Genomic DNA, 17,878 nt, shown 5'->3' on the forward strand with positions numbered 1-17,878 from the left:
TTTTCTATAAGATTAATGTGTGTATGAGTGTTTGTATATATATTTATGCAAAATATAAAAATACAATTCATAGGATATCGTATTGATAGTCCAGGATATCATTAAGATAAAAATCTAAATCAAAAAATAAAACTTGTACCGTTAGTAGTCTGGATGCAAATGTAAAAATTTTTTATTGAATTAGTATGATTATTATTAAAAGTAAAAAGTAAATATAAACATATACATACTTATATATAAATATAAATAAATACCTATTTATTTATATAATTTATATTTATATATTATATAGATATGTATATATATATATATATATATATATATATATATATATATATATATATATATATATATATATATATATATATATTTATATATATATATATATATAATATATATATATATTTATTATATATATATTTATTATATATATATATATATATATAAATATATATATTTATATATATTATATATATATACATATGTATATACATATATAAATTAAATGTATATATATATATATATATATATATATATATATATATATATATATATATATATATATATATATATATATATATATATATATATATATATGTATAAATTATATATATATATATATATATATATATATATATATATATATATATATATATATATATATATATATATATATATATATATATATAAATATATGTATAAATTATATATATATATATATATATATATATATATATATATATATATATATATATATATATATATATATATATATATAAATTATATGAATATATATATATATATATATATATATATATATATATATAAATAATATGTATATATACATATATATATATATATAGAATAATTTCTTTAACATTTCTATAACAAACTCATGCAAAAACCGTTACGCAGAAATGCAGTTATTCTAACCTGCAGTTATTAGAAATTTTGGTTATTCAAAACAATTTTTTGCTCCCCTTGACAATAAATAAAAACATTTAAGGAACAAAAAAAAAAATAAAAAAATGGCTTTTCTCAATAAATTGTAAAATACTTATTGTTTAACAAGAATAAAACCTAAGAAACACCTCGTTCCAAGGGTCTTTATCTTTTTTTACTTTCTACTTTTATTAAAACTTGAAAGTAACTTAAAGTAGGTCACTTTAAAGGTCATTTCCAGTTATTCGAATTTTGGGTTATTTGAAGTAAATTCTTATACCCCTTGGAGGTTTGATTAACCAGGAGTTTACTGTATATAATGAAATTTGCTAACTAATAGTTTTTCTGTCTAAAATAAATGTGACCAAAGTAAGAACCATTAACATTTTTATTATGAAATATGTTTTGTCAATAACTATTCACTAAAAAGGAATAATATCAAAAATATCTTGTTAAAGTTATTAACAACAAGCATTTTAAACTATATTTTTTGGAATTTAGTTTTAGAAAAAGTAAAACTAATAATAATAATGGTTTATCATCAAAATTATTCATTGGACATCAGTTCTCGGGTCACTTGTGATCAAAAAAGGGCCTAATCTACAAGCAATGTGATGAAAAATATCAAATATCAATAAGTGGTATTAGAAAGATGTGTACAAAATATGAAACAACTAGGTCTGCTGAAAATCAGAAAAGACTTGGTCACCCCATTAAGACTTCTACAAGAACCAATATCTTAATTGCATTAATAGAAGACAAAAATTCAACAATAACCTCAAAACAGATTATTGAAAATCCTTATTTAAATGTTTCCTGTCGAACTGAACAAAAATGACTTAGTTTAAGTGGTTTAATAATTTGGGTGGTTTAAATAAACCTTCTTCAGAAAAATTAAACCCCTCAATAATTGTATAAACAAAAAAACACTTTTAGCACTTGCAAAACTGAATAATAACAAGAGTAAGGCATTTTAGAACTTAGTGTTATGGTCTGATGAGAATAAATGTGAAATATTTGGCTTTAAAAAACAACAGCGACCTTTAACACACATGCAAAGTGGCAAAACAGTTCTTCATAAAAAAATAAAAAGCTAACATCCTTAAACGGCCGCCACAAAAACTGGACCTTAACTCTGTTAAAAATATGTGGGCAATTTTAATATCTAAAATACCTCCTTCAAAACGAACAAATATAAAATAATTTTAAGAAGCTCTTATTGAAATTTGGAATTCAATTGATGCTGACCTCACATCAAAGCTTGTAAAAAGCATGCCAAGAGGTTTAGAAAAAGTCATAAAAGCAAAAGGTGGCACAACAAACTAATAAAATGAAAATCAGACATGATATTTTTGCATTTGTAATAAAATTTATCGATAAAACATTATACTTTATATTAAAAATTTTGATGTTTCTTACTTTAGTCCCATTTACTTTGGACAGAAAAATTGAAAGATAGCTCTTTTCATTTGATAGAGTTACTTTTACAACGAGTTAAAAAAAATTATAAATATTTTTCTTCTTCTGTACAATTAAATTAAAGAAAAAAACATAAAATTTTGCATTTATGTAGATAACAACGTAAATAATTTTTTTTTTTTTGTTCGAGTTTTGAATTTATCAACAACGTTACTTAATTTCGTATGTCACTGTATATATATATATATATATATATATATATATATATATATATATATATATATATATAAATATATATATATATATATATTTGTATATTTTTATATATATATATATATATATATATTTTTATATATATATAAATATATATATATATATATATATATATATATATATATTTAGTTTATATATATTAATATATATATATATATATATATATATATATATATATATATATATATATATATATATATATATATATATATATATATATATATATATATATATATATATATATATATATATATATATATATATATATATATATATATATATATATATATATATATATATATATATATATATATATATATATATGTATGTATGTATGTATGTATATATATATATATATATATATATATATATATATATTTATATATATATACATATATATATGTATAAATATATATATATATATATATATATATATATATATATATATATATATATATATATATATTTATATATATATATATATATAATTTTATGAAAGTCAACTTTTAGAACTAATTATAGTCACAATTCCATACATAAATTAACTAAATTAGACTTACTTAAATTGGTGTAACTATAAACCATCAATTTAAATAATATAATGTACTTCGTTCATAAGATGGAAACCAGTTAAAACTATATCATTCCTCTATCTTTGATCTACCAGAACTTTTTCAAATAAACTTACCCCTAAAATCTATTTATCGCAAGTCAAAAAAATTTAGACAATATTATTAAAATCAGCTATGACCAATAGTTAATATTAAATTTTATTTATTCCTTACCATATAAAAAACAAAGAAAAGTTAAACGCAAAGAGAAACAAAATCATTCACCAACATAATTACTTAAATTCTTTTTCAGAGTCCTCTGTATTCATAAAACTAAATCCTTTGCTTACATCTTTATCTTATAATAGATACTAATTAGCATTATTTAGTAAAACAAATATAAACAAAAATGTAAAAACTAAAATGTAGATTCAGTGTAAACAGATTACGATATATATCTAGACAATCATAAAACAATAAACAGATTCAAAATATTACTTATCCCAAAATAAAAATAAGAAATAAGTTTATTTGATATAGTGCTTCACCATTAATATAAAACTATAATAGTTTTTTTATTCATGTAAAACAACTAAAAAAGCAATGAGTATAGTAAAATTTAATGACCTCCAGTAACTTTATTTCTTTTGACTCTATGCTTGTTCCATGAAAAATCAATTGAAAAATTATTATGGGCAGCTTTCATTGCATGAAAACCAGTTGATAAAAATAACCAACCATCTTTTACCCAACATCATAGAACAACTGCCTCAACTTCAATCTGTTTTTACAATAAACAACTATATTCATAAACATATATATAAACATATATATATACATATATATATATATATATATATATATATATATATATATATATATATATATATATATATATATATATATATATATATATATATATATATATATATATATATATATATATATATATATATATATATATATATATATATATATATATATATATATATGTACATATATATATATATATATATATATATATATATATATATATATATATATTTAAATACAATTATATATATAATAAATATGGTATAAATATATTTACATATACATATATGTTTTTATTATATATATATATATAATATATATATATATATATATATATGTATATATATATATATATATATATATATATATATATATATATATATAAATATATATATATATAAATGTATATAAATATATATATATATACATTTAAAAACAAATATATATATTATATATATATATATATATATATTTATATATGTATATATATATATACACACACACACTTATATATATATAATTTATGCATTTAAATGTTATATAAAAATATATATACATATATATATAAGATATATACATATATATATATATATATATATATATATATATACTATATATATATATATATATATATATATATATATATATATAAGGATATATATGTTTATAAATATATACGTTTATAAAATGTATATATTTCTTTTATATGTATTCATAAACTTACCCATATATACATGCATAAAAACATATTATTAAAATAAATAAAATTATATGATAAAGAATAAATGTTAAAAGTAAATATACAACACCAACTCGATGATTAGGACTTAATACTTTTCTTATTAAAATTAGAAGTTTCTCAAAAAAATGGAAATAAAGTTTCTTATCCAAACGTGTTTTTATACAAAAAAAAAAACATAATAATGCATACTTTTATTATTGGTTGAAGATTTTATACTGAAATATTTGCTTGATAATTAGGGTAAGGTGTTTAAAGTTTTTCATATAAATAAAAAATTGAGTCTGTTAACAGACTAAATTTAGTTTGACTTATGTTTTATTTATTTTGATATTACTTTAAACATCTGAATCTTATTAAAATTAAGTGCTATTTCTAACTTAGAAATAACATATTTAATACAACTTTGCAATTTATTAAAATGTTCATTTTAAAATAAAGAAATCATCAACAAAAATAACCTGAATTAGCCGAATATACCCTGGGATTTATATATATTATTTGCAATTTGATGCAAAATCTAAATGTTTTAAATTAGCCGCAATAAAAAGAAGTTATAAAACATAACTTTATTAAAATATTTTTTTTATACCATCTGCATGCATTCTTTTAAGTTTTCCTTGCCTTTACTTCACGGCAAATTCATTTTGTAATGGCTAGTTAACAAGACAATAATTTTCAATGTGCCATTTCCTCAACGTTGTCAAAACAATATTTTTTTAACATTGGAAAAGTAACACTTTTGCAACGTTTTTTTACTACCATATTTTCAACGTTGGTATATGTAACGTTGAATAAACGCTGTTTCATAAATAGCTTATATACCTTGAAAAAGCAGCTTATGTCTAACGTTGATAAACATTAAACTTTGCAATGTTTTTACTGTGATTTTTTGCGTACTTTTATTCAACGTTGAATAAACGAGATTTTTTTAAGAGATATTATACGTTGAAATTTATACGCTTATTCAACGTTAAAACTGTGACGTTTAAAAAGCGGTTTATTTTTAACGTTGATAAAGCGTAGATTTTGAATCGTCTTTAAAGTGGCTTTTTCCGTAAGTTGATTTCATGTTGAATAAACGTTTTTTTTGAGACGCTAAAAAAAGTTACAATTTCAAGGCTTATTCAACGTTTAAATTTACCACGATTTAGTATACAAAAACAAACATTGATTCAACGTTGAAAGCGCGTTGTTTTTGTGACTGCAACACTTTTTCTACGCTGCGACCGGTTTTCAACGTTGATTCAAAGCTGACATGTTTGCTGGGTAATGAAACAATAGTTTTCAATGTGCCACTTCCTCAACATTGTCAAAACAACGTTTTATTAACGTTGGCAAAGTAACACTTTTTCAACGTTTTTAAACTACCACATTTTCAACGTTGGTATATTTAATGTTTAATAAACTCTGTTTCATAAATAGCTTATATACGTTGATAAAGCAGCTAATGTCTAACGTTGATAAACGTTAAATTTTGCAATGTTTTTACTGTGATTATTTGCGTACTATTCAACGTTGAATAAACTAGATTTTTTGAGAAGATATTAAACGTTGAAATTTTTACGTTTATTCAACGTTGAAACTGTGACGTTTAAAAAGCGGTTATTTTTTAACGTTGATAAAACGTAGATTTTGAATCGTCTTTAAAGTGGCTTTTTGCGTAAGTTGATTCCACGTTGAATAAACGTTTTTTTTTTGAGACGCCTAAAATACGTTACAATTTCAACGCTTATTCAACGTTTAAATTTACCACGATTAAGTATACAAAAACAAGCATTGATTCAACGTTGAAAACGCGTTGTTTTTGTGAATGTAACGCTTTTCTACGCTGCGACCGGTTTTCAACGCTGATATATTTGCTGGGTACAAAAACAAAAATTGATTCTACGTTGAAAACACGTTGTTTTTGTGAATGTAACGCTTTTTTACGCTGCGACCGGTTTTCAACGTTGATTCAAGGCTGACATGTTTGCTGGGATGTTAAGACAACATATGAATAATATATTATTAAATTAACTTGGACTTTAAGTATTTTACTAATTTTAATGAAAGTTCAATTATTTTTTCTACAGTTAAAAAAAAGCGTCTGAAAACAAATAAATAAAATTTAGAAGAAAAGTTTGAATTTGAATTTAGTAAAACATTCATTACGAAACTACTTATTAACGAATGTTGCATAACAAACAGCAATACAAAGCTCAATCAAATGTGTTGACACAATGAAGTTCAGGAAAGTTTAAGAAGGAACTATGAAAGTTTTTCTAACTTAGTTTTCGCAAGAATACGGCATGGTACAGGCTTATGGGAAACAGCTGTAATTACAACGGCAGCTAGTATGGATGCAGGAATAATTAAAGAAGACGATACCAAGTTAGTTATTGCTAACGACAAAGTCGAGCAAGCTCAGAAAAGGTATGCAGCCTCTTTTCGTAAAGTTTGACACTCAATGCAGGACTAGCATTATTGATTGAGTGTTTTGATTTTGATGGCAGAATTGATAATGCAAAAGTTCATTTAATACTTAAAAGTTCCACTAAATATTATCCTGCTACAATCAAAGAAAAACATTATACAGTATGTCAAGTGCCCAGTGATTGGTATCTTTTTCATTTTACATTTTAAAAAGTTAAAAATGTACAAAACACGCTGAAGTAATTGCTAAGGATATATATGAACTTTTAAAATATAATGGTACCAATAAAGGCAATAGAAGTTGATTCTACTAGTGTAAAGACAGGTTAAATAGAGGAATCCATTGACTGGAAGTGAAACTCAAAAGAAAGTTAAATTGTCTGGTTTGCGCACTCCATACAAATGAACTTTTTCTGCGTCATCTGATACTAACTCTTAATAGAGAGACTCTACACAGCAACAAATGGAGAGGCAGTATTGGAAAATTATCAAATGATGTTAATTAATCCATCCTTTGAAAAAACTGATTTTGCAAATCCTCTTATTACTCTTGTTACTCTAAAGGATGTGTTAACCAAAAATTTATCCTCTGATCAGTTTAAGCTAGTCTCTGCCACTTAAAGTGGAAATATACCTGCAGACTTGGCTTTACTTAAAATTGGGTTATTAATTTCGTATGGTTGACAACTGCCAACAGAACTTCAGAGTTTAGGTCTCAAACCATGAGAATTTAAAAAACATTAAATTAATAATTGAGTTTGTAGTGTGAGAGTGCATGGCTGAAAAATCATTTAAATGGTTAAAATTTAAGTCGCACATAGGTTTACTAAAGAACCGAGACACACTCTTTACCAGTTTAACCTTTTAAAACATCAATCAAGTGAACAAGTTGCACTTGTTATGTCAATAGTTCGACGTTGAGCTTGATACGCATTCTCTGAGTCCATGCTCTGCAAAGAGAATGTTGAGGAAAGACAGTACGGTATAGAGTTAATTAATGAAAAACTCGTCTGATAAAAATGACTTCATAAATAAAACCTGATTTAAAAACATTAATACTACTAATCAACTGGACTATCTCCTATGAGATAGTCCAGTTGATGTCTACTAATCGGTTAAAGAAAGATTTGATCTTTATGACAAAGAAAAAAAAAATGCGTAAATTTCGTTTTATTAAAACAATAAAAAAATAATTATAATAAAACTATAATAAAAAGAGTTCTTACTTTATTGAATAATAATAATAACTAAATAATGGATAAATGAATTTAGAAACCATTATACATGTTTTAATAATAATAGATAGAAAAAAATAAATATATATAAAAAAAATTTAAGCCGTCAAAAATATGCAACCACAAGGAAAAATTTATAATTCTTGAAAAAAATTTTCCGCAAACTGATAAGGATCCTAAATCACAAAATAGAACCTAAAATTCATTTTAAACTCGCGGAAAAAGCTACTGAGAGATACGATCATCCTAATTTCCGGTAACTTTTTCCGGTAACTTCTTTCGGTAACTATTTAGCAGCTAATTGAAAAGTGCAATTAATGAATTAATTGCAACTTCTCATATTGAAACTTTTTTTTTTTTTATTAAAAAAACATTAGTACTAATATTTTGTGTACTGTTATAAGTTACAAAACACAAACAATAATTTTTTTTTTAAACTTAAAAAGTGTAAGCTTAGATGTAACTTAACGTTTAAAAAAATCATAATTTAAATAAAGTTACAATTACGTTTTGCTTGGTTATAATTTACAAATTTTAAAGAAAAAAAAAAAAAAATCTTTTTCAAATGAAACTCAAAATCAATTTAGTTATAATAAAGCTATTAAATTTATCAAATCTTTATCAAAGTAATTAAAGAGCTTAGTCTCTATTTGTAGCCCATTTAAGGGATTATTTATAGCTGCTTTCCGAAACTTGATAGCGCATACTAAAAAATTGTTTTTTTTGTTATACTTTTCAATAAAATTTTACATCTTTTATTTTGTTTTCGTAAAATATATTTTTTTTGTTATTTTTTTGCGGTTGTAAAATTTTTATTGTTTATGTAACTTTTTTAATTAGTACTTTTAAATTTTTACTACTATACCAGGATATACAACGGGCGAGCAGAAATTAGTTACACAAAAGTTAACTTTGTTTTGCTTGAAATCCATAATATTATATTTTAGCATTCGAATGTAATTTGTATTTTTATTCTGGTTTTATTAAAAAAAAATTACTCAAAAAATGTTAAACGGCAAAGAAAGAGATATTCTTCAATATAATGTCAAAAATTATTTTGTAAAAAATTCAAAAGCTACTAAAGCTGAAGTTGTTAACCATTATATTAAAGAAGGAATCTGTCGCAAAACAGCATACAATTATATCAATCGATATTGATATAATTGTAACCTGTAAATTATGTACGCCCATCATCGTGGACTCGAGAAAAAAATCAAAACTTCGCAGTTTGACCAACAATTGAAAAGGTGAAAGTCAAAGAAAACTTGCACGTAAATTCAACGTCGATCAGAAGACAATTTGTACACAATTGGCCAAAATTTAGATTAAGTACCGTTAACGTGAAAAAACACCCAAATACAATGATGGAGAGCGTCTAAGGGCACAAAACTCGTAAATCACCCCTATAAAAAAAAGAGTGTTTTAATTTTAGACGACGAAAAATACTTTTGTTTCAACGGCGATGAAATGCCTGGAAACGCCGGACACTACACAGACGGCAAAGACAAATTTTCGAATAATGTTCGCTTTGCGGAAAAGAAAATTTTTCAAAAACAATTCTTGTTTGGATTGCACTATCCGAGCGCGGAATGTCGAAACCATTCATTCGGTCAACAACAATAAAATCAAACATTTATATCAAATATAGCTTTGATTTTTGTGTAACTAATTTGTTTTTACTCGTTACCATAGTTACCAAAATATACCGTATAATAATATACTATAACACGATGAAGAGATATTAGTACCAATCGATGCGATTGTTAATATATATATATTTTTTTTCAAGTTGACCATCTTTTTTTTTTTTTTCTTATTTTCTTTTTGTCTATATAACTGTCTACTAACTTGGTCTATTTCTTTCCTTTTCACGTTTTTATATGCAAAACGCTTCTCGAGTTTTAGTTTTTTATATTCAGCTTTTTTTTCTTTCACGTATCTTATTAACTCCATTTTTTTACAGTCATCTAATTTAAACTCATTTAAGTGGATATTGTTGTGTATGGTTATCTCATCGCTATTCATAGTTTTGAATTCGATTCAAATTCACTCGCATTAAACAGTTGGTTTCGTTCAAAATGGTTGAACTTGTTCAAATTCTCTTGCATCAATCAGTTGGTTAACGTTTTCAATATCTATAATATCATCAATTGCATTTTTTTTGTTACTTGGGTTATTGAATTGAATTCTGGTGGTTGTGTTTTATTTGTTTTCTTCTCTTTTCTTTGTTTATTTTCTTCAGATAAAATTTTGATAATGTTATGTTTTTTTTCTGAGTCATTTATTGTGGTTTTAATTTTTTCGGTAGTCTTCAACTCTTGCGACTCTTCCATTGCATTGTCATTATATACTCTATTTGTTTTATTATCGATAACGATATTATCACCTTCTGTTATACTACAGTTAGTTGGTATTTGCAATTTTCTACACCTATATTTCGTTGTTTTGGTTGGCTTTCTCTTGCTACTGGTTTTCGTTTATATCTTTATTGTTTTCGGGTACACATTCTGTTTACACCTGAGAGACACCTGTCCTTAATGTATTACACTTACTCTTTTTTTTTACTTTTTTTAATAAATATTTACAGTTTTATAAAATTACATTGTCTCAGGATAATATAACAAAAAGGTTTCACACTAAAGAATATTTACAATATAGAAGTTTTATTGTTTATAATATGTGTGTTTTTTAATTTTTTATTTTAAATTTTCTTAAATTTTCTATATTTTTCTGATTATTTCTTTAATTTTAATATTATACTTTTTTGTGCTTTTTGTATTTTTTTAATTTTTTTTATTTTTTTAATTTTTATTTTTTCATTTTTTTATTTTTTATTTTTTTATTTTTTAACCTTTGTGCGGAGAGGAATCCAAAATAAGAAGCGATTTATGATAAAAAAAAGACATTTAAAAATTAAAATAAAGCGTCTGGTAAATAAAAGTTTCCAACAAAAATATTACACTCACAGCCCTCTTTCGATACAGCAACACTGACGAGCACAAAATTAAAATTATTAAAAATGCCATAAAAACATTTATATAAATTATATATTCATAGCTGCCAATAATAACAATTATTGGCAGTGATTAATTAATAGGCATAAATAACACTAAGAGGCGCCTCACAGGAAAAGGTACCAAGTCTTAGTTTCTAGTTACAGAGATATTTGACATAATAGTTAGTCACGTCAAAAAATTCAAAAACAAGATAATTGTTTTTTTTATAGTTTTATCATATTACAATACATATTAGGTGTTTTTTTGTGAAAAATTTTTTTCGAAGTTGCAAAAAAGGATTTTTTTTAAATGTGGAAAAGGTACCTACTCTTTATCAGAACTGTTTTGAAAATGTTTTCTCCTCTAGAAGTAAAGAACTCTTTGTTAATTATTTTTTTATGCTGTATTATTAACGTTTTAGCGTGCCAGTATATAATACTTTTTATTTTTGATCAATAATCGTTGAAAATCCTAAGAAGTTATTGAAAATATAACTCATTTGTATGTTATTTGTTAACCCTTTAAACCAATGAAGGTGACCAAATATTTTATTAAATTTTTTGTTATGTTTTTAATCGTAGTACCTACAATTATTGATTGATAAACAATTATTATGTTAAATAAAGAAATAATTTTAAATATGCTTTACTTTGTTAAATTCCTTTTAACAGGTGCTACTTTAGAAACAAATTGATTTCAAATGCTGACGTAATAAGCCCGCTTAATTCATAAATGTAACTATGTATTGCGGTTTTTTGTATTTAAATAGAAGTGCATGATGGTTATGTTCATACGCACCAAATTAATTATAACAAACAAACAATTATTTGTTGCGAAATTTCTGCTAGTATTTCAAACCAACGATAAGAGCCGACTCACGTTAGGTGTAGAAAAAAGTTCAGATAAAATTAAACTTTTTAAGTTTAATTTTAATGACTCGTTTAATATTGATGGTTTTTAGTTATTATGAATCGTGAATCCAGTACTTCTAAAAATGCTGACATAGCAAAACTTTTAAATAGTTGTGGAACTGATGGTTAAAATCCATCAAAAGTCAACGAAGCCCTGCACGATTTCTTTGAATATAGAGAAAATGATTTCGATGATGATTTTTAAATGTCTGATTCATCTGATAACCAAGCATCTAGCGACAATGAAGCGGCGATATATGAAAATCAACCTTTAACCTCGACCTTGCTAGATGAACCAATGAGTGAGAATGCACTTTTGGTTTCAACTTTACAGGATGAACTGACAATCCAAAATAACATTATTGTTCTTGATAACACCATTAAGACAATAGTTCTCTCCGTTCACTTTACTCACAGTTATTTGAAAATGAGGATGAGGAAAAAATACAAAAATTTATAAAATCTGGTTGTGGATGTAATCAAGGAGTAAGAAATATAAACTGTTAGGCGCGCTTCTCACATTCAGAAATACGCGAGTACAGACTACAATGTTTTGAGATTAATGGGATGTTTGAACATGAAAACAAACTGAATGACAATATTGTTGCCCTGTTACGTGCTCTGCTTCACACAAGTGATAGGCTTATGTGTTGTAATCGTTAAGAAGATCAAAATGAACTTCGATCAAAAGCACTGATGGATTATCGGTTTCACGGATACAAGATATGTTTGAAAACATTCCTGTTTTTATATGGGATTGGTCGTAAACGTCTCCGTCTACTACGCAGGCGAGTCATTAAGTTTGTAAGGACTCCTCGTAACATAGCAATACTGGAAGACAACCCAAAATTACTTGTACAAAAGTAGATGCCACAGCAGTTGTTCAATTTATAATGAATTATGCTGAAAACAATGCAATAGTTCTACCCGGAAAACTTGAGGAATAAGAGATCATCGGATGATGCTTCTTCCATCACGGGAGACAAATAAAAGCATACATGAAAAATATAAATCCACATGTGAATTGTCTGGAATGCATTCGCTGCAAATTATAGCTTTCTCGAAGATTTGGAGAATGACCTTGCCTTTTATTGTTATCCAACGTCCGCGCTTGGACTTATGCAGTGTCTGTCAGAATAACACTATAAAAATGTCTGGAATGGTTAATCTAGAAGTAGAAGTCAAACGAGAGCGTATAACTGAGATGTTAAAACATATAAAGTTAGTTGAGAAAGAGCGTTCCGTTTAACATGATTGTATCAAACTGACGAAAAAAAATGAAATTTCACACCTTTCTTTTGACTATGCACAGCAAATTTTTCTACCAAACGTACCAGATCAACCTGCACCTATCTATTTTTTAACTCCGTTTAAAGTTGGGATTTTAGGTATTGCAAATGAATTGGCCTGTGTTCAGCACAATTATGTGATACCTGAAAAAATGTTAACCGGAAAGGGTGAAAACTGTATTTTGAGTATTATTCATCACTAGTATGCTGAATATAAATGTTCTATCAAAGATAACCTGTATTTCCATGCTGACAACTGCGTAGGACAAAATAAAAACAACATTGTAATGCAGTATTTCTCTTGGAGAGTAGCTGTTGGGTTAAACCAAAAAATAACTATTATGTTTTTGCCTGTCGGTAGCACGATATTCTCTACAGATGCAGTATTTGGGATTCTGAAATCCAAGTTTCGGCGAAGTGAAGTAGCTTCGGTCAAAGAGTTTGCTGCATGCATAGAAGCTAGTACTCCAATTTCAAAATTGAATAAATTAGTCATCGTTGGTGACGAGAATGGTTCAATTTTCGTTCCAACATATGATTGGTAAGAACAGCTTTCACCAAATTTTAAAGCAATTCCTAATATCAAGAATGGCACTTTTTCACATTTCAATTTGATAAACCTGGAGTGATTACTTGTACGACTGATTCGGACAGTGCGGAGGTAAAATTCCAAATATGGCAACACCAACTTATCTCAAAAATTACCACGCCACAAATATTACAACCTAAACTTCTCTCATCAGAAAGACAATGATATTTCTACGTTAGCATCCGAATTTTTGTCCCAGAACGCGGGAAAGATTTGATTTGTCCGGAGCCACAAGTTGACAGGAAAACGTTTGCACAGGTTTTTTATTTTTTGACCTACCATCATTACGAGAATTAGAATAAAGAAAAATTTGGCCTAATATTTAGGCTTTAAACAATGAAAACATCACTAATTATCTTAAATTATTTTTTATTTCTAGGTCAGAGCAGCAAATGTTCCCAAAACAGTTCAAGAAACGGTTGGCAATCTAGATTTTTCGATGGGTTTGTCTCCGGCTAAAAGAAAGCCGTCTACATGTTTTTACTGCAAACAAGTCGGACATATAAACAAAATCCTAAAAACAGTTCCAGTTTGCCCCAAACGAAAAGCAGATACAAAATTTTGTGTTTAATTAAGACTTGGTCCCTTATCCTGTGAGGTGCCTCATATTGTGGTTGGTAAAATATAGAGAATACGAAACTTTACTAAAGTTTACTAAACATGCGTATCTTACTTTAAGCCGTTGTTTTATTTAGCTCATATGTATAGATTTTCCTATTCTCTACTATTCTCTACTTGACAAAAAACGTTTTTAATGAAAAAAAGTTGACAGAAATTGGTCTTATCACTAAGCCTCTTAGTCTTTACAGTAAATATAAGACAACAAAATCAAAAAAACTAACACTATATAATATAAAACGTTTTTCTAAAGACTTAATAAAATAAAAATCAATCGGTTCTAAAGTTCTACTTTAACTTTTTGTTTTTGCATTGGTTAAGAAAAAATTAAAAAAAAAGAAAAAAAAGGCATATACCTTGAAATATGTGAATAGTTCTTGTAAACCATAATTTTATATATGTATTTTTTATAAAAAAAAAAGAAGAATTTAAGTAATAGCAAGTGGCACAATCCTTTTCAAAGATCGTCAAGCCCATAATGATAAACGTAAAATTGTTGGGTAAGTTTAACAATAGCATTCATTAACGAAAATCATTTCAGAAAAGGCTGAGCGCTACGTTGTTAATCAGTAGTTTTTGCTTCAATTTGTTCTCAAGCTCATTAAGCGTAGAAATTGTTTTAAGTTCATAAGTTAATATTCCATAATTTCGGCCCTCTAGTAAAAATTGAAAATCCGCAAAATAGCTTTTGGGTTGAATATAACTGTTATTTGAAAATCTGGTTAAATATCTATTTCGATTTATTTTGAATAATGAGTAAATTATTTTAGGAGATAAACTTTTAATAATTTTGAACATAATTATAAAGATTTGAAAGACATTTAATTGATAAACATTCATTATATTTGAATTAACAAATAATGCTCGGGAGTGTGGATAACGGCCCACATTGGAAATGATTCTGATTGATTGCATGCTTTTGTTTATTAAATATTTTTTTTTCTTTTATTTGTACTTATTTTAATTGTGCCAAGCAATATTTGCATAATTAAGATGGCAATGAATGAACGAGAAATATAAAAGCTTTAAGCTGCTTTAATCAATAAAATTGCGTTTATCGGATAAAAATTTTTTTGGGATGTCAAAGAGTTACAAGTTTAAAATTTTCCCATATTTCAACAAAAAGAGGATAGAAAGAAAAGATGTGAATGTTATCCTCAATTTTACCACAAGCTTTGCATATGTTATTTTTATTTTTACCACAAGTTTTGCATGTTATTTTTAACAATCTGTTGTCTTACGCTTTCGCTAGCAGATGGAAGACTGTTCTTTAAAAACAAAAGAGGGTGTTTTATTTTCTGCTGACACAACTGCATTTTTGTTTTTTGCTGCTTCTTATAAAAAATTTTTTGCTGATTTTAGGGGGTGTTAAACTCCTGTTAAATAGGGACAGACAAGACCCGTTTTTGCTTAAGATTTCAATTGTTGTTTTGTAGTACAGAGACGTCTTTTTGTTCCAGGGTTCTGGAAAATTAATTAATTTTTTTTTTTTAACTTTTTTTTTTTTGGGTTACAAAGTAATAAATATTTACATTTTTTTTTTAAGATAAATTAACTCAGGTTTTATTTATGACGTTTTTCAATATATAGGTTTAATATTGTTCATATATATATACATTTCTATTTTTTGTTTATATTGTATTATTTTCTTTATGTGTGTTTTTGATTTTATATATTTTTGGTGTTTTATGATTTTATATTTTTTTTTATTTTTAATTTTATATTTTTTGTAATTTTGGTATTTTATTTTAGAGCCGTTGTGCGGATAAAAATCGAGAGTTAAAATAAAGGTATAAATGGAGAATATTTATAATAGGTTAAAGAATGTTTTTTTTTAAAGAAAAGTGAAAAAATTAAAAAAATACAAAACTCTTACATAAACTTTACGTTACGACACTAAGGATAAACACTTATATGTTAAAATAATATTTCATAAAACAAGGGCTGGCAGTGATTTTTTAATCATATATAACATTAAATTTGTTTTATAACATAAAAAAATTCCAGAGAAAAGGAAATCATTACTAAATATGCAGATCTGCATGTTTAGTGCACAATTTGTTCTTGCATGCATAATTTGTTTTTGCTCATATGTTTAGTTTCAGATTTCGATTCTCTACTTTGCAGAAGACGTTTTTAATGCAAAAATATTGACAGAAAAGGTCCGCAGTGTTTCTACGGACGTGATAATTATATTTTAAAGTAACAACACTCCTGATGTTCCTGATTATTATCCTGATTACTGCCTTTGGGTCAAATTTTGTTTTACTTAACATTTGGTGGCATCTACTGTTCCATATTGTACTCATGATGGTTTGAATGAGTGTCAACAGCAGCTGCGAAGTGGAGTTTTTCTCCAATAAATTTGCCGTTTCAATCAAGAAAATTGAATTTATCGGAGAGAAATTGTTTTGGGGTGTCAAGGAGTTATATACATGTTTTAAAATACTCCCAAATTTCAACAGAAGGAGGACGATGTGGATGTTATCCTCGATTTTACCACAAGATTTGCATTTGTTATTTTTGACGATCTGTTGCCTTGTGCTTTTGGTTAGCAAGGCCGCGGAAGGTAAACTTTTATGTAAAATACGAAAGAGGATATTTTGAGTTGGTCCTCATGCGTAGGAGGTGAAGTGTTTTTTCCAAATTTGGGTCCACCGCATTGTTGTTTTTGTTGAACCGTTCCAGAAAAGGTCTGCTGGCACGACTGTCTTTTTGTTTTTTGTCACTTCTAAGTAAAAAATTTTTATTGTTTTTTGGGGGATGTTAAAAAGGGACCCGTTTTTGCCTAATATTTTGATTGTTGTTTTGTAGTACTGAGACGTTTTGTCGCCCCAGTGTTTCGAAAATTGTTCTGCTATAAAATGTTTTAGCTTTGGTTTTGGTTCGTAAATTTTATAAGTGAACTCACCAATTAATACTTTGAAAAATGGTAAAAATTGTGAGCTTTGTCCTCCTCGCATTCTTTCAGTTGATAGAGTGTTTTGAGGCGTAGTGCAAGACTATGCTCCTTCAGTGATAAAATTCCGAGACCCCCGCTTTGACGGGTTCTGTGCAGACGTTCTATTACCCATTCGTGAAAGGGCAG

The 17,878-nt window shown here is 25.9% G+C and overlaps 1 protein-coding gene across 2 annotated transcripts in view; it reads right to left on the reverse strand.

Annotated features, from left to right (window-relative positions):
- The window catches only part of LOC136083949 (uncharacterized), a 150,704-nt gene that overhangs the window by 102,867 nt on the left and 29,959 nt on the right, over nucleotides 1-17,878 (reverse strand). For both annotated transcript variants that reach the window (XM_065803906.1, XM_065803907.1), the window contains one exon: nucleotides 3,813-3,966. In XM_065803906.1, coding sequence (XP_065659978.1) covers nucleotides 3,940-3,966 — 27 coding nt within the window. In that variant the 3' untranslated portion in view covers nucleotides 3,813-3,939. The remainder of the gene's footprint in view (nucleotides 1-3,812; nucleotides 3,967-17,878) is intronic.

Source organism: Hydra vulgaris, chromosome 08, assembly GCF_038396675.1.
Source record: "Hydra vulgaris chromosome 08, alternate assembly HydraT2T_AEP".
NCBI classification, from domain to species: domain Eukaryota; kingdom Metazoa; phylum Cnidaria; class Hydrozoa; order Anthoathecata; family Hydridae; genus Hydra; species Hydra vulgaris.